Source organism: Hippopotamus amphibius, chromosome 2, assembly GCF_030028045.1.
Source record: "Hippopotamus amphibius kiboko isolate mHipAmp2 chromosome 2, mHipAmp2.hap2, whole genome shotgun sequence".
In the NCBI taxonomy this organism is placed as follows: domain Eukaryota; kingdom Metazoa; phylum Chordata; class Mammalia; order Artiodactyla; family Hippopotamidae; genus Hippopotamus; species Hippopotamus amphibius.
The window spans coordinates 56,650,853-56,676,058 of record NC_080187.1 but is presented as its reverse complement, the minus strand read 5'-3'; the positions used below and the strand labels follow the sequence as shown (position 1 = coordinate 56,676,058).

The window sequence follows — 25,206 nt, the reverse complement described above, 5'->3', positions numbered from 1 at the left end:
TCTATCGCAAAATGCGTTTCCCCTCTGCGGCTGGTCGTGATTTCCGCTGGGGTGTGTAAGAGAGTCTTGAGGGGGCGTGGGGTGGGGATTTTGACCCTGGCCCCCCTCGTGTCCTGTTTTCCTGGTGCTGGAGTTGCTGCCTGTAGATTATAGTGATATATTCTGGGCTGAGGCTGGCTCTCTGTTCCAGAGGGAAGGTTCTTGGAAACTAATTTGCTAAGTGCCGCTTCCAGGGGATGTGCTGTGAGCACCTTATCCATTATGAATGCAGCAGGGCGCTATTGAACCTGCCTTTGACTGTGAGTTCAGGTAATCACACCACGTGGTCTGTGCTTGGGCGTGTAGCTCCACGTGCAGAAAGCAAGCCTGATCCTGTTTAGTGGACTTGGGGTGGATCTTGGCTGGATCTGAACATGAGTATCATGGAAGGGTCCTTCCTGTCTGCCTCCTTCCTTCCCCGTCTCTCTCCATTTTATTTCCCTACCAGATTGCCTCTTTGCGTTTCTCCATCTCAGTATCTCCATTTCTCTCTTGACTTTCTTCTAGCTTTCTCCTGGTCTCTGTACCACTTTATTGGCGGCTCTCTCTCCCTCTCTCTCCCTCTCATTCTTTTCCGATTCCTGTCTCTCTCTCCACGTGTCTTTCTTTCTCTGTCAGCAAGGGAGCAGTCTGACCTCTCTGGTTTGGTCCTGGTTCCCTGCGGGATGTGATCCACATGGATCAGGAAAATTTTTTCACTGGTGGGTGAGTTGGTGCAAGACTTAGAACAGATTGCTCAATGACCACTGAGTCAGATGGCTTCTGGATGGACCCAGGAATGACTTCCTGGCCCCTGTTCTTTCAGCTCCCCTGGGGCCTCTGTCCTTAGGCTCTGCATGAAATGGTTGCTGCATTACCGGATTTTTGGAAACCTGCCCTCTCCTGGCCGCCAGGAGGAACTGCCTTTTTGAAATGAAACATTCACTTACTCAGAATCCGCTCTGAGTTGTGTTTCTGGGAGACGTGTGGATGATTAATGTCGGTGACCCTGCCTCACCTGGGCCCTTTATCACCCAGGCACACATTTGCAATACGGGAATCAGCCTCAGCACCCAACGCTGATCACAGAATTGCTGCTTCCGTGTAGTGGGGGGGACAGCTGAGACAGTGTCTGAAACGGGGAAGTTGGGGGCAGCTGATTTTATGATAGTAACCATACCATACCCAGATGAAAATAAGAAACAAAAAGTTAGGCAAACATTTTAGTATAGTTTTTAATATAATCAAACATTCAATTTAGCAGAATTTAAACACCGAGGCCATGGTTTCCAATTCGGACCCACACTTGTCTGAACTTCAGGATGGAGGTGTCTCTGTCTGGGGTGGGTGGCGCTGGCCCTGCTCTTGGGCTGCAGAGAGAGCTCTGGGCTCCAGCCCACCCTGCCAACAGTGCTGCAGCTCCTCCTTTCTGTGTGTCAGTTTTCCCATTTGAAGACACAGAGCTGGAGTCCAGGCCCCCACTGATACTCTGCGACTCCACGCCTCAGAATGTCCCTCTGTTGTCTTTATGATGTAGACCCTATGAGTGTAGTAGGGGCTGAGTATCAAGAAGGGGCCACTTCAGTCTATTCATTTAGAACCTTCAGGGTGTGAGTCCAACTGTGCCTGCTCTGTGGTTCCCAGGGCGGCTTTTGCGTTCAGACAGTGGCCCTGTAGCCCCTTGAGAGCCTTTGCTTTAGATGCATTTGAGCTGCCAGAAAGGAATTTCCGCTGCATTCGGGTGCTAATGATCAAGAAGGAGAAATCCTAGCCTGCTTGTAGGCGCTTAGGCTCTTTCCATCTTGTTAGAACTTCATAATAACTTTGGGAGGCGGCCAGGGCAGGAATTTCTGTACTTTGTTTTACTTTGCAGCTGAGTAAACTGAAGCTCAGAGCTGGTGAATGGTGGAGTTGGGATTTGACCATTGACCTCAGGCCGTGAAGGTCCCCATTAATGTCTGACTCACCTTCATGCTTTGAGATTATTTTAATATGGGAAGTGCCGTGACCATCTCCTTCTCGGTATCTGTTGGGTTTAGTTCCTCAACAAACTGGGTAGAAAGTGGACTCTGACACCCAACAGAGTCGTGAATAATATGGAAGCAAGGATTCCCCAGTGACCAAGAAGAAAACAATATGGAGCTGTATTGCTCGCCAGTGGTCTCGCATCAGTATCCTGCCCTGGATCAAATCCCAGCTGCACAAGGCACTGGCACTTGATGCTGGGCAGGTAACTTACCATGTCTAGGTCTTCTTTTCCCATCCGCAAGGGGAGGATGGTAACCCTGACTCATCTCCTAAGGCAAGGATGATGCTTCCGTGAGATGATGCACCTAAGAATGTGTCTAATAACCAGACCTACTACTATGATGAGTAATGAGCGAAGGACTGGTTTAACTTTGGGCTTGTTGGAAAAGCAGAGCAAAGATGCCTCTGACCTGGGGCAAGGATTTTCTGCTGAGGATTGTTTTTCGACTTCAGGTGGCTTCTTCTGGCCCCTGGAGGCAGGTGTGAGACACTGCCAATGTTCTGCGGCTGCATGTCTTCTTCTATAAAATAGAGAGGTCCCCTATTTATCCTGCAAACTTTTACTATGTGATACTTAAGGCATTTGAGCCGGAGACACGAAGTGTTACCTCCTTCACCAGCAGTGAGAGGGCACAGGAGCAGACAGTCACGTGGGAAATAGACAATTTATCAAAGAGATGTGAGCCTAGTATGGGCAGAGCACAGAGGAAGGCGCCACTGTTTACAGACACGCCACTGCAGCCCCCTAGCTGGTCTCACAGGGGCCGGCTGTGTGAGATGACTCAGCATCCCTCTGTGAATGTGAGCTGTTGCAAAACCAGAATTCCATCAATGGCAGGAGCAGTGGCATCTCCTCTTACTGGTCTCCATGTGCTTCCCACCCAGAGACTTACAGGTCCTAAACCAAAGACAGGAGGTGTTTGGGTACGTGAAGGTGTGAGATAGCGCGTGCGGACTGTTTCCGGGGGGCTGCTTGGCCTGCCATGACTGCATGCAGACTTCCCCCAGAGCCAGCGTTGCCCGAGCTGTCTCCTTCATTCTGTGTCATTCGGCAGGACAGCATGTCACCGACCCCATTCTGCAGATAAGGAGTGAAGACGCAGCCAGCCAGCACCCAATACCTTGGGCAGTTTTCACTCTTCAGTAGAACTTAGACACTGGTCGATGTAATAGGCTCATGTCACGGAAAGGAAACTGAAATGTGGAAATTGACTATCTTGCCCCAAATCATCCAGCCTGTGGGAAATAGAACCCCTAGTTCCAGACTCCCGGCTAGTTCTCTTTCCAGTGAGGATCCAGTGTGGGGATTTCTTTCGAACAGGTTCCCTCCGACGGCATTTTGTCCACACGTGGGCTCCAGCACGGCACCGATGCCCTCCATGTGTGAGAGGTGGCGCGTAGGCGGTGCCCAATGACCTCATCCAGTACACGTCCCTCCCCTCCTCCCCCCTCCCCACCCCCGGAACCCAGATGCAGAAACAGTAACAACCCAAACTTGAGACAAGACTTCCTATGCCCTGTGGGTCAGTAGGAATGACGGGGGTGTAATGAGAAGCACATGGTCATGGACCCCGAGAGGACTGTCCCAACTTGCGGACGATTCCTTCATTTTGAGTTAATGCACAACCTAGTAATCTTGAACCCAGAGAGTGGCCCGTGGGTTGGGCTGTGAATGTTATAAAATCTCACCAAAGTCTGTAATAGTCAGGGCTCTGGAGAAACAGAACCTCCCCACCCACCCCCCACCCCCCCCCACACAGATTTTAAGGAATTGTCTCATGCAGTTGTGGGCACTGGCAAGTCTGGAGTCTGTGGGGTAGGCTGGCAGGCTGGAGACTTAGAGAAGAGTTGATGTTGCAGCTGAAGGCCATCTGGAGGCAGAATTCCTTCCTTATCAACACCCTCACCTTAATGGCAGACGCCTGCAAGTTGGGAATTCAATTCAGCCACTTGCAGGGTGAGACTCCATTGTCGGTTTTCAGCTGGTTTAGCTCTGAGGCTGCTGGAGATGAGGATCTCTTTCGAGGTAGATGTAGAAGCTTTGGGGTCAGTTATGGGACCCTTGAGCTGGGAATTTGAATCTCTGAGTCATCTTTGTCTTTCCTCACTTTGTCCAGTGTAATTAAGAACAGCCAGCCAATCTTGTCTGACAAAAATGTTCTAAGGTATCAAATACACAGTCACCCAGAACTTTGCTTCTTTTAAGTGCTTGATGTGGTATTTTGTGCATTTCTTTTGCCCCATCACGCCATGTACTGTCAGCACTCTCATAACTACTAGAAGTAGAATCATGAGTGCCTTAAGTCAAATCAGATTTAGAGAGCCAATTCCAGAAACTCCAGAACCAATTCAGAGAACTTTAGGATTCTGTTCCTTTAGAACCACTCTTGATACCAAAATCTGGCAGGGTTATCCATGGACAGGTGGTGGGGGGTTGAGTTCTGGCCTGAGATCTCTGAGAGGAGAGGGAAAGTGGAGAGAGAGAGAGAGAGAGAGAGAGTGTGTGTGTGTGTGTGTGTGTAGTGTTTTGTTTTGGCCACATTGCAGCATGTGAGATCTTAGTTCCCTAACCAGGGATCGAACCCATGCCCCCTGCATTGGAAGTGCGGAGCCCCAACCACTGAACTGCCAGGGAAGTCCCAGTGTTTGCATAGTTTTTCACTATGCTTTTGTGGCTGTGTTTTGAAGTACACACACACACACACACACACACATACACACACACGATTTTCTATTGTTTCTGCTCTGGATTTGTCCTCCTGCTTCTCTCTTGTTCATGGGAAGTGACTAACTGTCCGGGTGGGAGCTGTCAAACATCTCTAACCCCTGCCTTCCTTTCTTCTTCATGAATGCGCTCAGGCCCACAGTGAATAAACACCACCCCCAGCCCTGCTGTTCTCGGCCATGCTAGGGAGCCTGCTGAATGCTGGCCCGGGGTCACATCCTTCAGTTTAGACTTTCCCCGGAGAAGAAAAGCATGAAGGTCTAACTGCCGCCAAGAAAACATCAGCAGTGTGTTTGGAGGAGTGCAGAAAGGCCAGTGAAGCCTGTTTTGTGGTTTATTATTATTAGTGGTAAATATTTCCGGCATGCAGTGCAGTGGTGTCTGTGGCCTGACTGAGGTCCAGAAGTCCATCCGTGGTTGTCTCAGGTACAATGTTTATAAAATGGGCAGAGGTGGAGGCCTCCTACAGGGTGGTGTAACTCCTGCCCTGCCTTTGGGGGCTGAAGAGAAGAAAAACCAAAAGACGGCAAGGACCTCTGAATCCCTGAACAGGGCAAAAGCACAAATGAGCTACGAAGATGCCTTTCTCCCTGACTTATTTCACTCTGTATGACAGACTCTAGTAAGTCATGAAGAGAGAAAAACAAATATTGTATATTAACGCATACATGTGGAATCTAGAAAAATGGTACAGATGAACCTATTTGCAGGGCAGGAAGAGAGACACAGACGTAGAGAACAGACATGTGGACACGGCGGGGAGGGGTGGGAACAGAAGGATGGGAGATTAGGATTGACATATATACACTACCGTGTATAAAATAAATAGCTCACGGGAACCTGCTGTATAGAACAGGGAGCTCAGCTCCGTGCTCTGTGATGACCTAGATGAGTGGGATGGGGGGTGGGAGGGAGGTCCAAGAGGGAGGGGATATATATATATATACATATAGCTGATTCACTTTGTTGTATAGCAGAAACTAGCACAACATTGTAAAGCGACTATACTCCAACCAAAAAAAAAAAAAAAGATGCCTTTCTCCTTCTCTAAGTGCCCCCATCTTTGCTTGGCTCTGCCCCAGCAGTCCTGGCTCGGCCTTGGTCTAAGGAGGCAGGTCTGGTCAGCAATGGCCTTGAATTCTGACCCAGTTCTGGGTTTTGCAGAGGCTGAAGGCCGAGCTCGTTCCCTTGCGGTGAGCTTTGTGGACCTGTGCACAGAGAGGATGGGCCCCGGCTGCTATACCAGCTCCTCCACCCCAGACTGAGTTGTATTTTGCAGAGTGAGATGAAGGCCGAGGTCAAGGGCACTCCCACTTGCAGGATTCAGGACACATTCCAGGAACCAGCCCCTCCTTGTCCTCAGGTTTCCAAAGGCAGGACTGAAGCGCAGATTCAGGGAGAAGATCTGTAATAGCGAGTTACGGGAAGATCAGGAAACCGCCGGTGCTCAACCAAGGATTTCCAGAGACCCGCGGCCGCTCTTTTCCTACAGGCAGTTCTGTCTCTTGATCCGTTTCAGGTCGACAAAGCCAGGAAACCTTTAGGGTTGCGGATCCTTTGTTTTGCTAGTGACTCGCTCAGACCTCACCTTTATACTGACTGCAGCCAGTGGGACCTCGACGGAAGGAGGGTCGGACGGAAGAGCTACTCCCAGCTCAGCCACTTCTGGCTGATAGTCAAACCAAAAACCATGGCCCTGGGGGGACTGGGGCCTGTGCGGCCATTTGCGTTTCATACACAGGTCCCTGACAGCAGCCAAGGCCTTCTTGTGGTGCGGGGTTTTACCCCTTTGGGAAGCGCTAGAGCGGTCTGTGCAGCTGCCCAGCTGGCTCCTTGGACCCAACCCTGCCTGGGGCTTGGAGTGGGTCAGGACCACCGGGGACCTTCCAGGTGATTCTGAGCATCGCCCCCCTCTTCCTGGGGGCCTCCTTCAGGGTGAGGCTCCCCCCGCATTCTGGAGCCCTCCCTCCTGCTTGGGGATTGTCACCGGCTTCCTTAAGTGAGCTGCCTGCTGGGCCTCTGGCACTCCCTGGTGGGACAGAGTGTCCTTTGTGAGATTCCTGAGGCTGGAGGGGGGGGCAACTCTCAGAGCAGCGGCTGTCCCAAAGTGGGTGTTGTGCTGTGTTATCAAGAGATAAGGCCTTGGAAGAGGCCGCGGAGAGGAAAGGAGACACATTCCAGACTGAGAAGTGTTTGGCCTTGAGGGCCCTGGGTTTGGAGAAAAGGGCCCACTTGGCAGGACCGCTGTGAGGGTAGGGGAGCCCCGTGGTGGGAGGAGGTAGAAGAAGTGAATTCCCAGTGGTGGTGAGGCTGGCTTGGGATCAAATTCCAGCTCTGATGCCTTTGCTTAGTAAAATATCACACCCTTCAATCAGTTCAACACACATTTATCGAGTGCCTCCTTGTGCAGGCAGAGTCGTTTTCCTAAGGGTATCTCCATCAAGTGGAAAAATCAAAAAAGTTAAAACTGAGTGATTATTGGATTATTGGAGTGGAGGATGAGATTGAGCTTTTGGACGATGGTACAGAAGAGACCAGCTTTGAGGTGAGGCCGGGTAGTGAAAGGCATGAGATGCTTCAGTGAGAAGTTTGTTTCTATCCTTGAAGGCAGAAGGGCCCTTTGGGAGGATTTTATGCAAGAGAATGGCCCGGGGAGATTATGTTTTAGGACGATCACTCTGGAAATGCCGTGGAGAACGGTTGAAGAGGTGGGGGAAGCAGAAATAATATGAACTTTGCTTGGGAGGCTCTGTTCTATCGGAATGAGGTGGGGAGAAACGATGAAAGCCTGATTTAAGGGATGGTATGCAGAGTGGAAAGGAAAGGATGTATTTAAGGCATTAAAGCATTGTCATTCAATGGTTACAAGTGATTCTCAACTTTTTGGCTTGGGCATGAGTGAATAGAGAAGAGGACATGACTTAAGCATCAGCAAATCAACATTCTTTCCTGATGATGTATTGAGTTAGGCTAGGCTTCTGCAAACTCTGAAATCTCAGTAATGTAGCTGTGCAAAGTCCTGTACTTCTTTTGTTTAAGATTTATTTATTTATTTATCTATCTATTTATTTATTTATTTTTGGCTGCATTGGGTCTTTGTTGCTCACCAAAACTAGAGAAAGCGCAGGCTTTCTCTAGTTGTAGTGAGCAGGGGCTACTCCTCCTTGCGGTGCATGGGCTTCTTATTGTGGTGGCTTCTCTTGTTGCGGAGCATGAGCTCTAGGCACGTGGGCTTCAGAAGTTGCAGCACGGGGGCTCAGTAGTTGTGGCTCATGGGCTGTAGAGTGCAGGCTCAGTAGTTGCGGTGCACAGGCTTAGTTGCTTCGCGGCATGTGGGATCTTCCCGGACCAGGGATTGAACCCATGTCCCCTGCTTTGGCAGGCGGATTCTTAACCACTGCACCACCAGAGAAGTCCCAAGTTCTTTACTTCTTACTCTTAACAAAGTCTGCTGTGAACCTGGGGGTCCTCAGGGTGGCAACTCAGGGATCCAGGCTGTCTCTTGGGCAGGTGTGGAGAGCTTTGTGCTTGCTCTCTAATGCTTCATCCCACTGATGTCACATCTAATTTCCTCTCTCAGCCCATTAGCCAGAGCTGGACACTGGAGAAGGACTGGGAGATGTTGGGAGAGCAGGGGGCGTGTGTGGTGAGCAGTGAGGTTCAGTGTGAAGTGCCCTGGATCACCCAAAAGTAAGAGTCTAGACAGTGCTTGGGATTGGGTGCTTGAATGCGGTCTGACCTGGAGATTGTTAATAGATTTGGGAATCAACAGATTTTAATTAGGCCCCATTTGTTTATTTTTGTTTCTATTTCCATTGCTAATACAATGAAATATTACTCAGCCATTAAAAAAAAAAGAAATAAGGCCATTTGCAGCAATATAGATGGACCTAGAGTTTGTCATACTGAGTGAAGTCAGACAGAGAAAGAGAAATACTGTATGATACCGTTTATATGCAGAATCTAAAAAGAAATGATACAGATGAACGTATTTACAAAACAGAAACAGACTCACAGATTTAGAGAACAAACTTATGGTTACTGGGGGGAAGGGCGGAGGGAAGGGATAGTTAGGGAGTTTGGGATTGACAAGTACACACTGCTATATTTAAAACAGATAACCAGCAGGGACCTACTGTGTAGCACAGGGAACTCTGCTCAATGTTATGCGGCAGCCTGGGTGGGAGGGGAGTCTGGGGGAGAATGGATACATGCATATGTATGGCTGAGTTGCTTTGCTGTGCACCCGAAACTATCACAACATTGTCAATCAGCTATACTCCAATATAAAATAAAAAGTTTAAAAAAACCCACAATGGGGTGAAATGTTTGTAATCCCATAGGGAGAGTGGATTGAGGTAGAAGAGATGGGGCTGTGGGGAAAGCTAAATGAGGAGTTGGGGATTAATGTACGCACACTACTGTGTAGAAAATAGATAATCAAGAAGGACCTGCTGTATAGCACCAGAAACTCTACTCAATACTCTGTCATAACCTATATGGGAAAAGAATCTGGAAAAGAATAGATCCATGTATATGTATAACTGATGCGCTTTGCTGTACACCTGAAACCAACACAACATTGTAAATCATCTCTAGTTCAATACAGAATAAAAATATTAAATAAAGAGCAGCGGTCAAAGGTGAAATTTTAGGGAGCACTTGACTTGGTGACGGGGTGGCTGGAGTATACGACTTCCCCAAATGTGAGTTTCCTCCGCTGAGAGAGTGGGCTGGCCTCTTCTTTGAAGGGATGCTCAGAGCCCTTGGCCTGCTGCCAGTCAGGCAGCGACTCCCAGCAGTGGTGGTTTCCTCCCTCCCTCTTTGTATGGTCCTCAGCTCTGCGTTCTGTTTGCCAGGAACCGTGGTGTATGGTGAGCCCATCACCGCCAGTTTGGGGACTGATGGCTCCCACTACTGGAGCAAGAACTGGGCCAAGGCTGCTGCTTTTGTCACCTCCCCGCCCCTGAGCCCTGACCCGACCACTCCGGACTTTCTGAACTCCTTGCTGTCCTGGTGAGTGTTGGTGACTTGTCCCCACCTTCCGTTCTTGGTCTTTCCTTGGACCAGGCTGAGCAGGTGGGTTCCAACATGGTGAGCAAAAAGCAAGCTCTCCCACAGAGACCTCATTCTCCAAACTCGGATTGCTGGACGGCAGCCGGGGGTTATCACTCTGATGCTTTTGGGGAGATTCTGAATCAAAACCAGGGCCATCCTGAAAGTCAACCAAAGGGGGTGAATGAGGTAGCAAAAGGGTTCCACGGTGGTGCAGTGTCCCTCATAAGATGCCTCGTGAAATAGATTCAGGTACATAGCATTAGATGACGCTTCAGTATCAGGCCATATCTTCCCGAATTTCCTGTCTCCTGAGGGGAGGATGGCTATTTCAAAAACTTCCAGTGGCCTGGCTCATTAAAAAACATGCTCAAGGATGATTTGAGGTCGGAGATTAGTGAAAAGCCAGTGGTATGTTTTCCTTCCAGTGGAGATCTCCAGGTCACTGGCAGTGCCCACTGTACTTTCAACACTGCCCAGAAGGCCGTAGGAAAGGACAACTTCACCCTGATCCCTGAAGGCACCAATGGCACGGAGGAGCGGATGTCCGTCATCTGGGATAAGGCTGTGGTAAGGAGCGGTGGTCTCACGCATGGGGAGGGCTCAGCTGTCTCCTGCCTCCTCATCCGAGGGCCCTGGATCTCATGCGGGCCTTGAAATGGCAGTTGAGGAAGTTCTAGAAACTGGTACTTGTGTGATAATATTTCTTAGGTTTGAAAATCTAAGCCCACTCCTCAGAGGTTATTTCCTAAGTATCCCATATGTGTTTGTCACCATTGTCATCTGTGGACCAGTAGAGACCAAAAAAAAAAGTCTTTAAAATATGACTCTTTTGATTAGTCAAGAAAAAGCTTCCTTAGCAGCCTGGGGACGTAGTTAATCTACTCTTGGAAATGGACTCAATTTCCTTAAAATGGTCTTTTGGACTCTCTGGGCTTAGCCTACTTTGAGCATATACTGACCTTTAAGAGATCTTTGGGGGTTTTTGTTTTTAATATTTTAAAATGTAGCTTGTAGGAGAAATTTCTAGACGTGGTACTGCTAGGTCAAGGGGTGTGCATATTTTTAAGGCTTCTGATATATATTGTCAAAGTTCCTTCCAGAAAGTTTGCACCAATTCATATGCTGTCAGCAGTATATGGCATTCCTGGGTTACTTCTACCAGGTCCTAATTGGTGTTATCAAAAAAGTATCACTGATTTGATTGGTGAATTCTGTGTCTCATTGTTTTACATTTAATCTCTTCAATTACTGACTAAAGTGTATATTTCTTTCATACGCTTTTGACCATTGTGAGTTTTTCTCTCTCTTGTTACCTGCTCATTTCCTTTACCCATTTTTCTATTGGATTTAGAGTGGGTTTCCTAGCTCATCTCCTCAAATTCTGCATTTAAAGGGATGTGGCGTGTAAGCTGTAGAGATGAGAAGATGGGCAGAAGGCCATGGGGAATGGGATTGGCACGCAGGGTGTGCTGCAGGGGTGGGGGCTGAGACCCCTACACTGGCTGGACCAGGAGCCGAGGTCTGTGTTTGTATCTTTGAAAAGAACAACCATTCAAGCCAAATGATGTTTCCTGAAGAGGCATTGCAACCCCTTCAACTTTTTGTAAAAACTTTTTACTTTGAAATAAATAATAATAAATAATGATTCCTTTGGAGGAACTTGCAAAGATAGGACAGAGAGGTCCCATGTACCCTTCACCCAGGTTTCCCTGTTGGTTACATCTTACATAATTAGAGTGTGATGCCCAAACCTGGAGGTCGGCAGTGGTACATTGTGTGTGTACAGTTCTGTGTTATTTTGTCATATGTGGATTCATGAAACAATCACCACAATCAAGATAGAGATGTCCTCCATCACCTCAAAGACCCCCATCCTACTGCCACTTTATAGTCATACCCACCCCTAACCCCCAGAGGAATCTCTGTCTCACCCCTGGTCTGTCCCTCTCTATAACTTGGTTATTTTTGCGAATGTTATATAAATGAAATCACACAGTATGCGACCTTTGGAGGTTGTTTTTTTCACTCAGCATAATGCCCTTAATAGCCAAGCTGTTATGTGTATCAAGAGTGTGTTCCTTTTTATTACTAAGTAGTATTCCACCCTTCAGCTTTTTAACCTGATTTTGGCATGTGCATGTGTGCATGCATATGTTGTCTTCCTCAGGTCACTGGGAAGATGGACGAGAACCAGTTTGTGGCCGTGACCAGCACCAACGCAGCCAAAGTCTTCAACCTTTACCCCCGGAAAGGCCGCATTGCTGTGGGATCCGATGCTGACCTGGTCATCTGGGACCCCGACAGCGTGAAAACCATCTCTGCCAAGACCCACAACAGCGTAAGGCTGCATGGACCCCGTCCAAACAAATTCTACAGTCATAGAAAGGGACTGAGGCAGGGAGAGTCCCCAGGATTTATGAAAAGAACTTGCTGTGATAGGAAAGAACTTTCCCCCAGGATATGTTATAACTTGTAATTCGCTGAGAAAAAAATAGCTCTTTCCTTTTCGTTTAGTGAGGTCAGTAGGACTGTTAATCTTATCATCACTTTGGAGTGTGGTGGCCTCTCTCTGGATAGAAGTCTCTATCTATGGACCTTCAGAGCCTTCAGTGTCATGCCTGGACATCAGAAGCTTCCAGCAGTCAGGCAGCAGACTTCTAGAAGCTATATTTTAATAGTTGGTGCAGCAGCTCTCATGGCATCCCTTGGTGCAAGGGATCCAAATAAAACATTCAAATGTCCACTCCCCAGATGCCCACTGGGCACTTTTATTCTTTAAACCCACTGTTTTTGCATCTCAGTGTGGCCATCCAGAAGCCTAAAAGGCAGATGCTCTTAGTCCTAAAGAAATGAATTGACTTTAAAGAAATAGAACTCCCCTGGCAGCCGTTCTGATCAAGATTTTAGGATCTGTGGTTCTGGGGTATCTCATGCCTCTTGGTCTAGACTGCAGAGCTTGGGGATGCCCTGTCTTGTTAATGGGACCCTGGGCAGGTGACATCATGTCACATCTTAGGCTCATCAGCTGAGAATAAGGGGTTTAGACGAGGCCCCGAGTGTCCTGTGATTCTGTAAAGTCAGTGCGCATTAGGTGGAGGTGTAGATACCATTGTTTCTTCATAGAAAAAATTGTGTGTGTGTGTGTGTGTGTCTGTATAGTATTGGAAGGACATGGATAAAGGGAGAGCTTCGAGAAAGCAATGGGCATAGGACAGAGTGTTTTATGTTAGAAACCTATGTGAATCCTGAAGTGAATTCTTTGTGAATGAAGGGGATGTTCTAGATCAGGTTCTAAATTGAAAGCTGGCTCAGTGGGGAATCTGATTCTAGATTGCCCACCCCAGATGGCCTGGGCCAGCAACTACTGACACCTCCTCCAAGGGCCAGCTCAGGGGTGGGCTTCTGGCATTTCTCCAGGACAGTGCTGGACCCTTGGCTGAATCCCAGTCCTCTTTCTCATTTGGGCAGAGGGGCTTGGCCTGCCCTGGCATCCATGGGTACCAGGATGGTGGGTGCCTTTAGGGAAGGCTGCTCAGCTCTCAGTATTAATAGTTGACTTTTCCCTTTTTCCCCATTGGCTGGCTTAGCTATGCAGCAGAGCCTTACAGCCACACCGACTTGTGACTTAGATCCCAACCTCCCAGAGGTCCAGAATTGGCTTCTTTATGGGCAGGGGTCCTAGGATCCTGCCTGGTGAACCTACCTCTTCGTATGCATTTACCATCACAACTCCATTTACCCTTTCATTTGGCCTTCTCAATAAAGGGACGGTATTATTATCTCAATCGGGAAGATAAATAAGCAGAGACTTAGAGAGCTTAAGTGACCAGTCTAACGTTACATAGCTATTTTGCGGTGGAGCCAGAATTAGAACCCAAAATTGTCCAGGGCTCTTTCCTGCCAGACTGTGTGTGCAGCCTCTTGGTCAGGGTTAGAGGGAGAAAATGCTTCTCCTCCCTTATAGAATCCCCTTCCCAGAGGTAATGGAAAGGGCAGACTGGACTCATCGTGTAAGCTGCAGATGACCTAGCTAGAGAGCCTGCATTTGAAGCTCTTAACCCGGCAGAAGAGAGGATATAAAGGAGTGATGATTTGAGAAGACAGATTCTGCCCTCTGGACTTTCAATAGCATTGCCCTGCCTTTACCTCCAGGCAACCCTGTATAGAAAATCATGACTTCTAAAAGCACCTCTTGCCGGTCCTCACCTGTTTGAAAGAGCCTGCCCTAAGCATGCTTGTGCAGCATTAATTATCTGGGAGAACGCAAGCAGGAGGCTTTCCCCGTGTAATAATACAGTGTTTCCTACCACGGGGCTAATTAGCTTTAATTTGGAGTATTTAGCTAACTCTTGTTGACAGCCCTGTTGCTAAGCCTCTGCTTGGATTTACCAGGCATCCATCCAGATGAGTCATTTTAGGAAGCCTGTGTGGATGGGAGGTTAAAAATATCTATACCTGGTAAGCGACAAAGTCTCCCTTGCCTTACGGTTTGACAGAGAGTAGGCTCCAAATACCCCCGAGCTGTGATCTGACTATTGAACTTGTTAAAGTCACTTAGAGTTATGGGACTGGTTCCTCCATCTTTTAAAAATAGGAGGTGGCCCAAAGCTCTTCTGGGCACTGTGATCAGTCATTTATAGGCAACTAAACTCAATATATGCGTCTTAGGATGTCTTTGACACTAAGGGCTTGCAGTCTTGTTGGGAAAATGCAGTAAAAAAAAAAACCAGACAGTGAATGAGGGATTTTCTAAATGCCTACTTAGTGCTGAGCAGTGGGCTACATGCTTTTGTTCCTTTTATTTCTTGTGATCCTAGCATCATTCCTGTAAGGTGGGCCATGTCCCCTTATAGATGAGGATGCTGGATCTCAGATCAGTGTAAGGGATTTGTCCACAGTCACTCAGCTGGCAAATAACAGACCTGGGGTGTGGACTCCAGGCTGATGGCACCATGGCCAAGGTTGTCTCCATGACTCCAAGAGGGCACAAGAGGAGCTTGTCAGAGTATAGCCTTTAAGCCGTGGAGGAACACGGAAGATATGGGGCTTGATTCAGCCCTTAAAGGATGGCCCTTTCAAAGGTCATTTCAGAGCAGATGGAATTCTCTGCTGGTGGTCTGCACCCATACGTTGCTTCTTGGTTGTCACGTTCACAGAAGCCTTGTGAGGGAGGCAGGTGAAGACTCTGAAGGTCTGAGGCAGGATTAATGTGATCTGCCCAGAGTCACACAACTCCTGAATTTTATCAGGTCTAAGATGCTACCGATTTTAAGATATTCCTTTAGTTTAAGTACCGCTATGAAAGAAGACACACCCAGGAGGAGGCGTCTAATAGGAGACTCCTCTGAAAATATGCTGTGTTGCCGAGGGCCAGCTTGTGCTGAGTACGGGATAAATGAGAGGTGGATCTGTCAGGGAGAAAAGGGTGGCAAGGAATCTTGGCTTTGGCTGCAGAGAGGGCAAAAATGGCTCCTCTGAGAATCTGAACTGAAAGCTGGGACTCAGGCAAGTTGGTGGTCTGAGTGCTGTAATGGTCCAGAAAAACCAGAAGCTGAGACTTTCTTGTAAAACAGCCTTGGTGTGGTAATCCCCCAGGCCAGTGGGAAATGCTGACCTCATCCCCCAGAAGGACTCGGTTCCACCTAGGCGGACATTGACGGTGCAGCTCCATGCACTGTGAGACAGTCTCATTTCAGGGATGAGTGTCTTAGAACTGATGAAAGAGGAGACACACTTTGGTCCCGGGAATCCACGTGTAGAGTCCCCTTCCCTCCTCCAGGTGCCTCTTCCCGCCAGTCCTCCAGTAGCTTCTGCGTTACTCCTTTGAGTCTCAGAACTTGCTGTGTTGTTGCTGTTTTCAGTCAATACCACTGATCAAATGTGAGCTGATGAGCCAGCCTGGGGCTTTTCCATACTCACCAGCCCCTGCACTAAGCAGGGGTTGTTACCCTGAATGACAGTGCAACAGCTCTGTTCCCAGACTGACTCTTTAGTGCTGATAACCTGGTCTGAATCTCCCAGAAGCCAAGTTGCTTTTTATGGATGGAGCTGCCTATTAATTCTCCAGGTTCAGCCATCTGTACCTGTGATCAAGGCAGGCGTCTGCAGTCTGGGGAAGGAGCAGTGGGGGAGCTGAGGCTGTGGGTGGGGCTGTGATGCATGGAGGTTTTACCATGGAGTGCAGCGCCCCCATTTCCTGTTGTCATAGCAACAAGCTCACTCAGATAGAGACCCTGCATATTTTTCCAAGAGGGCACATGGATACATCCCCCTCTCACTGTGGAAAGCTTGAAACTAAAAGGATGGCTGTCTTTTTGGGAAATTAAACCGCAAACATTTTATCGAAGGCATGTCTCTGGAGTTACCACAGTCCTTTCATTTAGGAACTTCAGCTTGACCACATCGCTAACAGATTGGAAAACTAGGCAAACCAGTGGGAAAATCTACCCGTGGATGGCTTATTTCAAGATTAAATTTAGAACTTGGTCAGAGAAGCCTTCTTGGGATTTTAACCTGATTGGAGCTTGAGTTAGTGAGAATAAAGTCACCGCTAATACGAGGAATCATTTTCTTATATTCGTGTGGCATTTACATACCCTCATGCTTTTCCATACCATTTCTCTGTTCAGTTATTTTTACCTCTCAATTTACTTATTTATGTATTTTGGTGCCAAAACTCATGAATGAATCAGTCCACATTTTTGAGAGGTAGGAAAGATTATTCCATTTTCTAGACAGAATTAACACATAGAGATTAAGTCCTGCTGGGTGGCCCGTGGGGAGAAGGACTTTGTCTCTGGGCTTTTCTTTCATCCAAGTGATGTTAGGCTGTGGGTGCTACCACATGGATGAGATTTCGCCAGGATGGAGGGTGGGTTCTGAAGTTTACTGTGTTCCCTTCCTCTAGTCTCTTGAGTACAACATCTTCGAAGGCATGGAGTGCCGCGGCTCTCCGCTGGTGGTCATCAGCCAGGGGAAGATTGTCCTGGAAGATGGCACCCTTCACGTCACCGAAGGCTCTGGGCGCTACATCCTCCGGAAGCCCTTCCCTGACTTTGTTTACAAGCGTATCAAGGCAAGGAGCAGGGTGAGTACCTCTGTCTTGTGAGTGGTTTCTATCGTGGATGAAGTTCAGTTCCACAAACACTAAGCACTTTGAGTCAGACTATCGAGGTGAATACAGAGGATTCAGGCATAAGGGAAACATAGTCTGTTTATTATTCCTGGAGTTGAGAATGCCAGCGGAGAAGTCAGGCATGTCCACAGCCAGCCAGACTGAAGTGAGACTGAAGCATGTATTGTAATGAGGAGCGTGTGATGAGGCTCAGAGGAGGGAACCGCTGCTGCAGAGTCATAGGGGAAAGTGTCATGGGGAGAGGGCATCTTGGGTTGGGTCTTGAAGGTTAAGTAGAAGTTTAACAAGTCAAAGAAGGGAGACAAGGGAATTAGGTAGAGAGAATATTACGAGCATGGAAAATGTAGAGAGTATCAGGACGTGGTGAACACTCTCCAGCACTGGTGCTTGGGGACCGTGAGGCAGAGAATGGATGGAGCTGTAAGGGAGTTAAAGGGAGAGTAAGATTGGAAAGTTTGGGGCCAGATCTTGAACATGTGACCCAATCCTCTTCACAGCATGTTTGGGAATTGCTACAGAGTTTAAGCTGCAGTGCCTTGGGGGGAAATGGGAAGAACTCTTCATCAGTTTTTATATGACCCATGTTGGGAGAGCTTTGCCCTGGCGCTGAGAGGGCTGGCCTCATGCTGACTTCTGTCCCTGTCATACCCCTCCACAGAGGGCCCTCCATCCCCAAATCTCACAGGTCTGTCCTGGCACCTGTTCCTTCCCCTCAGGAGGCTTGCCTGGCAGGCATCCTCTGTAATGTGGCCTGAGTCGAGGGGCTCTTGTGTTTTGCAGCTGGCGGAGCTGAGAGGGGTTCCTCGTGGCCTGTATGACGGACCTGTGTGTGAGGTGTCTGTGACACCCAAGACAGTCACTCCTGCCTCCTCGGCTAAGACGTCTCCGGCCAAGCAGCAGGCCCCACCTGTCCGGAACCTGCACCAGTCTGGATTCAGCTTGTCTGGTATGGTTATGGTTTGGTCAGGGCCCAGTTCTACAGGCCGTGCTCCAGGTTGCTGGCAGGGCGGGCATCACTTTTGTAGAAGGAGAAGAATTGGAAGTGAATGAGAGACCCATTCTTCCCAAAGATGTATTTCACCAGAGATATAATTCATAGCAGATGGTGGGTTGGGTTTCAGAATCTTGACATGAGTCTATATCACATATAATGTCACAACAGATACACTATTTGTCATACCCAGGATACTAGAGGACATTTTTTCGATGTATCATGTCCATCATGAAAAGGGATATTGTGGTGTTTTGGGACTCTCTTCTCCCTCCCATATGCAACACACTGTAGTGGTTCAGCTTGTGAAATCTAGAGTTTCAGCAGGTAAACTTCACAGCCCAGGTGGGAGCTGTGGGAGCTGTGCCTCCATCTCCTCATCTATAGGATGGATCTCATGGTAGTAGTTACTCATGGGGTTGTTCTGAGGATTAAATGACTTAATAGACATGCACAATGCTTAGAACGGAGCCATTTGATAATTGGTAGCTATGTGCCTGGATAAAATACATGATGACAGGGACGGTGAGAGGAAAGAGTACAGATTTTAGAGCTTCCTTACTTGAACTTTCCTCTAATACTTCATTTTGCCTATGAAGAAACCTACTCCTCTAGTTCCCTGAGTCACAGATATGTATCTAAATTTCTATGGTGGGTTAAAGAAACAGTACATCCGATACATTTTTTTTTCTTATCAGATATACTGGTTTTTAGAAAGTTGCCACATACAGATTAGCCATTTTCAAAAAATTTTAAAGTAATGAAAATTAGTTTTTGCATAAAGTAACACGGGCATGATACTGTCTGTGCTCTTTCACCAGGCCATTCAAATATAAAGACCATCAAGACTCCTATCTTTTTAAAAAAATTTTATTGAAATATAGTTGATTTACAATTGTCGTGTTTAATTTCTGCTGTACAGCAGAGTGATGCAGTTATACATATGTATTTTTTCATATTCTTTTCCATTATGGTTTATCACAGGATATTGAATATAGTTCCCTGTGCTATAACTGTGAAACAAAAATAGACTCGCAGGCATAGAGAACAGACTTGAGATGGTCAAAGGCGGGTGGGGGAGGAAAGGACTGGGAATTTGTGATTAGCAGATGCAAACTATTGTATATAGGATGGATAAACAACAAGGTCCTAAGTATAGCACAGGGATCTATATTTTCTATTCAATATCATGACTCCTATCTTAGATTGCATAGAGGATGGATAGTGTTAGGGGAAGAGGATGCACCTTTGGAAAAGCCACACTCAATCTGATCACTGAGAATAGGGACAGGATATAGTCTGAGTCGCTCAAAAGCCTGAAATGTAATGTTCGTTTTTATATAGTTTTACTTTTTAGGTAATGTATCCAATTAGCGTCTACGAGGACAGCTTTATACAATCTGTGATTCTTAGGCCACCTGAGGCCTATCCTTTTTCTGTAGCTTATACTTCTGGTGAGGTTTTAGAAGGACAAAGAATTAGCCTGACACTTTTTCTCCCAAGCTATGTTATTTTGTTACAAAACAGAAATAGAGTCACAGGTATAAAAAACAAATTTATGATTACCCAGGGGGAGGGAAGGATGAATTGGGAGATTGGGATTGATATATACGCACTACTGTATATAGAATTGATAGCTAATCAGGACCTTCTGTAGAGCGCAGGGAACTCTACTCAATACTCTGTAATGACCTGCATGGGAAGAGAGTCTAAAAAAGAGTGGATATGTGTATATGTATAACTGAATCACTTTGCTGTACAGCAGCAACTAACACAACATTGTAAATCAACTATACGCCAATAAAAATTAATTAAAAAAACCCCAAAACACCAAGCTGTGTTATTTCTGTTTAGTGCAGGGATCTGTGTAACTGTCTCTGACCCTCACCCTTCTCTCCTCTCCAGGTGCCCAGATTGACGACAACATCCCCCGCCGTACCACCCAGCGCATCGTGGCTCCCCCTGGTGGCCGTGCCAACATCACCAGCCTGGGCTAGAGCTCAGGGCTGCCGGCTGCTGCTGCCTTTGGCTGGGGGGTGGGGGATGGGACACCTGAGGACATTCTGAGACTTCCTTCCTTCCTTCCTTTTTTTTTTTAAGAGCCTGTGATAGTTACTGTGGGGCAGCCAGTTCCTGGGGCTCCCTCTCGGGCCCCCACACTCCGTCCCTCACCCGGAGTCACCGATTTTGCTCACCCACCTCCCTACACATCTACGAACATCACACCCGAGTCTCTCCACCAAGCCCGTACACAGAACCGCATCCAACACTCAGACACGCGAAACACAGCAAATCACAGTGAGGGTGTCTCTCATCTCCAGTCTCTGTTGTCATCCTCTTCCTTTTCATCAGGGGAGGGGAAGACAAAGTGAATTGCCCAGAGCTGCCTTTTTCTTTTTAAAGTTTTAGAGAAGTTTTCTTTGTGGGGCTGGGGTGGGCTGGGCGGGAGAGGGGGGAGAGTGTTTTTGTTGTTGTTGTTTTTAAATACTAAATTGGAAAGCCGAATTCAATATTAATACAAGGGGTTTGAACTGGACATCCTAATGATGCAATTGTGTAACCATCGAGCTGATTCAGGGTGGTGGGCAGACTCGCCATGTCCCTCCTGAGAGGCTGCACAGTGTCCACACCGCCATTCCATCGTCTTCTGGGTCAACTGTTAATAAAGGGCAGGTTTTCTTTCTGGCCTGGATTTTGCTGCGGATGAAATCTTTTTTGAGGATTCTCTTCTCCTCTCTTCACCTCTTTGCTGCTCGCACTCTGTCCCTCTTGCTTTTTCATTCATGGATATTTTCACGTCTGGCTCTTTTTTTGTGTTTCCTCCAACCCTTGTCTCTGGCATGCTGTTTTCCCCTGCCTTCCCCCATGGTCCTTTCCAATGACCAGTCTGCCATTTTACTGTGGTCCTAAGAACCTGCCTGGAAAGATGTGAGCTTTGTCATTGCCGTCATAGTCCATATAAGGCCGGTGCTACCCACCCACGTGCCCAGGATGTGTTTGAGTTTGAGATGCTTCCCAGATGCAGAAAAGGGCCGAGTTATCCACACTGTCACACGTGGGCCCAGAATAGACCTCAAACAGTGCTGAGATGTTGAAGAAGTCTGAGGCTCTAGCACCTGAGAGTTTTTCCTCTGTGCAATACTAAGTGGCTAAAGACATAATTAAATCTATAATCAAGACTTAGAACCCAAATGAGCCAGCCAGCCTCAAGCCAGCCACCAGCTCAGAGGTGCTGAGCTGATGGGATTCTGGCCCTGAGGGCCTGCTGTTTACCAACTAAGTATTTTTGGGGATGCCAGAGCACACTGGGCTTCTCATTTTGGAGGAAAAAAAAATTTGTTTTCTTGTCCAATTATTTAGAAAGACATCATGCAATACAGGGAAGCCTCCTAAACCCAGAATACCCATGGGAAATTTGACTTAAAGACCATTTTAGTTTCTGAGAGGAAAAATCTGTTTTGTGAATCAGAGCTGTTGTGAGGAGGAAACCTCGTAAATTTCACATGTGGCCCCTTAGAGACCGCAGGCGACCTTGTGTCCACACCCCACCCTCTCCTGGTCTCAGAGACCCCTTCCACTAGCTGCCTTGTGCCTGTCCCTGTCTTTGCTGAGCTGTGTTGCATCTCCTTCCAAATGTGTTTACAGGTCCTCCCAAGCCACCTTATGTTTGCAGGATTTTATAAAACCAAATCTGCTTTTGTAACGCGTAACATCAAAATGTAGCTAATCCCATCATGACACTCGTCTCCCCACACATTTTGCCTTTGGGGTTATGGTTGGGGTTTCTTTTCTTTCTTTTTTTTTGTTGGTGTTGTTATTTGTTATTTTAAAAGTAAATTGCACTTTTAAAGAATAATTGGTTAACTTAATATATTTGCTTTTTTTTTTTTCTCACCTGCACTTCGAGGGAATTTGAACCAGTCGGAAAAAAAAAATTTTTGTTTCAATTCTAAGAAACACTTGCAGCTCTATCCTATTCACTTGAGTCTTCCTGTTTTTCCATGGTGGTCATTTTGGTTATTTCGATTGTTTCCTTCAAAGAATTTAAAACCTGGAAATTTCCGCAGGCTGTGTAAGCATGTTTACCTGTTGGCTTGCTTTGTGTGTCTGTTAAATAAATGTCATATGTAAATGCTAAAATAAATTGACAGTGTCTCAGAACTGAATAACTGCAGTGACTTGATGCTCTAAACCAGTGTAGGATTTAATCATAGATGGTTTTTAATCCTTGGAATTGTGATTGTGACCCACGAGTGGAGGAAATTTCAGTGCTAAAGCTGATTATGTGTGTAGCCAGAAGAGTACCTTTTTTTTTTTTTTTTGTAACCACTGTCTTAATGGCAAAATAATTATGGTAAAAAAAACAAGTCTCGTGTTTATTATTCCTTAAGAACTCTGTGTTATATTACCATGGAACGCCTAATAAAGCAAAATGTGGTTGTTTCAGGGTGTGTCTGTGTTGAGATATTCAAGGAGGTGGCTGCTTGGCCCGGGCCTCCATCAGAACTTCCCTTCCTGGAACATTCTGGATGCCTTTGGCCTCATTTGGATGACTGTACCAATTCAGGAGTTTTCACTGCATGTTGAGGGTGGTTTTGTCCAGGACACTGAGGTCTTATTCCAAGCAGAGCCCTGAGTCTCAGAAATTCCTAGACTCCACCCCAACAGAGGCCAAAGGAGCCTCTCGAATGGAGCTGCAAACATAAGTTGGGAAGTAGAAATCGGCGGGACCATATCAGGAGGCCATCCCCAACATTTTTGGCACCAGGGACCGTTTTTGTGGAAGAGTTTTTCCATGGAAGGGTGTGGAGCGGAATGGATGCTTCAGGCAGTAATATGAGTGATGGGGAGCGGCAGATGAAGCTTCACTTTCTCGCCCACCACTCACCTCCTGCTGTGTGCCCGGTTCCTAACAGACCACTGATGGGTACCGGTCCACGGCCCCGGGGGTTGGGGACCCCTGGGTTAGTGTAGTGACCCCCGGGCTCTGTGCATCCTTAGAGCTTGTGCACTCTGGAACATCCTCAAGCCACACACGGGGCATGGAAGATAAGAGACTGAGATATATAGGCCTGCATCCAGAGCTCAGTCAAGGGGCTTGCAGGAGGGAATTCCCTGTCGGTCCAGTGGTTAGGACTTCGAGCTCTCACTGCTGAGGGTCCCCAACCATCCCTGGTCGGGGAAAGAAGATTCTACAAACCGCGAGGCACAGCCAAAAAATTAAAAGAAAAAAACAAAAAGCTTGCAGGAAACCGGAATGTAAAGCACACGTTCCTCTACCCCCCAGGCAAATGCCAACCAGGCAAATGCCAAGAATGCTCATCGGGAGGGGAGGGTGAGCCTTGCCCACCCCCGCCTGCCGGATGCTTGGTTCCCTGCAGTTACCTTGTTAACTGCCATCCATATTACTGGTCTGCAAAACACTGAATGAAGAGTGTGTGTGCTCGGGGGCTCCCTGGGCCCATCATATGGTCGATGAAGTCTTTTTCTCTTCTCTGTTTTCTATCCAGCCCTATCCAAACAGGATAAGAGATGATTTACAAAATATGCACACTCTACCACGCTTTGATAAATGCGGCGTTTGAGTAAAGAGAAAATAAGAGCAGGAAAAATACGATAAGGTCTGAGTTTGGTTGGTATAACACACTGCCATGAGGCTGTAAATTTGTGAGGGAACGCTCGAGTGTTCTAGCAACAAATAGGAAAAAGGGAAACATGGCCAGAAGACCATATAACATAGTGACCTGAAGAGAAATTAGTCCTTCCAAAGGAATACAGAGATTCCTGGTCCTCAGCCCTGAGAGCAAGTCCTGGGTCCCCCCAAGGGCCACAGTGTTGCGTGTCTAGGGCTGGATCTCATCCTGCCTTCACTGTAAGCTGACGGCAGAGCGCCAAGATCTAGGACAATTGAGCCTGTCCAGGAGAGAAGAGCAAAAAGTCTCCCCCTGACATTTATGGGACCTGTGACAAGAGAAGATGGAAACCTCAGGCCCGCAACCCACCCTCCCTGTAGTCCCACCCTGGCTTCACCCCACACCAAGACAGTCCTTGTGCTCAGGCCTGTGACACCCCACCTGTGTGTCCAAGTTCTGCCCAACCCCTAGCAAACAGCCATGCCAAGGGCCGTCCACACCCGCTGTGAGATCCACCCTCTCACGGAGAGGCCTGTGAAGATACTGAAAAGAGGCTTGTGTCCATTTGAGGAGGGAATTGAAGGGGGGTGACCGGAGAGCAGGTACCCTAACGAGGGGAGTCCCATGGGTGCCATACGGCTGAACAGTGGGGCCAGATATGTAAATGGGGGTATGATTCAATCCAAAGGTAGATGTTAGAGCATCTAGAAAAAGTAAATGGGGACTTCTCTGGTGGTCCAGTGGCTAGGACTCTGCGCTCCCAATGCAGGGGGCCTGGGTTCGATCCCTGGTCAGGGAACTAGATCCTGCATTCCACAACTAAGAGCCCGCATGCTGCAACTAAAAGAAAGAAAGAATGAAAATCCTGCTCGTGCCAACAAAGATCCCACATGATGCAACTAAGACCCGGCACAGCTAAATAAATAAATAAACATTAAAAAAAAAAAAGTAAGTGGAATGCATATCCTTCAGAAAGTGTTCTTGTGCTGAACTGGTGTGAGTTGAAGGCTGTATTGCCTGGCAAATTTCTGTAATACACATGTCCTGTAAGACAAGGCAGATCTAAAAAAAAAGTGTTGACAAATTCAATATTGAACAAACAAAAACAAAAACAAAAAAAAAAAAGAAAGAAGGAAAGAAAAGGCAGATCTCTTCCTTTTCGCAAGAACTGAGATGGGGCTAAGTTTTGATAGTGCTACTGATTAGGTATGTATGCTTGTAACTTCTGTGGGCCTTATTTCCCCTCTCTGCGAGAGAGGTGATGTTATCTCCCCAACCTAACATAATGGAGAAACCATAAATTAGATACGGTGCAGAGCAAAGGAATAGGACGCTGTCGGAAACGGTGTCCTAAGTGTCTCTCCTGAAAGAGAAACAGAATAGCTAATGAAAACTGATGGCCGCAAAGGTCTTTAGTTGACTGCAGAGATTGTAGAACGATGCAACATCAGAGCTGGTGTCGGTCATTAAACAAAACAATCTCCTGGTTGAAGTCGTGCTGATAATAGCAGAGGTTATTATGTGCCAGGCTGTGCTCTAACGGGCATTTCACACATTAACTCAGTCCTCGCAGCAACCCAGAAGAAGGTACCATGATTTTTGCCATCACACAGATGAG

The 25,206-nt window shown here is 47.3% G+C and overlaps 1 protein-coding gene across 2 annotated transcripts in view; it reads left to right on the top strand.

The window, feature by feature from the left end:
* Positions 1 to 22,395, top strand: part of DPYSL2 (dihydropyrimidinase like 2) — a 114,192-nt gene extending 91,797 nt beyond the window's left edge. For both annotated transcript variants that reach the window (XM_057721928.1, XM_057721929.1), the window contains exons 9-14: positions 9,631 to 9,787; positions 10,255 to 10,396; positions 11,997 to 12,167; positions 16,737 to 16,916; positions 17,745 to 17,910; positions 19,861 to 22,395. In XM_057721928.1, coding sequence (XP_057577911.1) covers positions 9,631 to 9,787; positions 10,255 to 10,396; positions 11,997 to 12,167; positions 16,737 to 16,916; positions 17,745 to 17,910; positions 19,861 to 19,952 — 908 coding nt within the window. In that variant the 3' untranslated portion in view covers positions 19,953 to 22,395. The remainder of the gene's footprint in view (positions 1 to 9,630; positions 9,788 to 10,254; positions 10,397 to 11,996; positions 12,168 to 16,736; positions 16,917 to 17,744; positions 17,911 to 19,860) is intronic.
* The last annotated feature ends 2,811 nt before the right edge of the window (positions 22,396 to 25,206 follow it).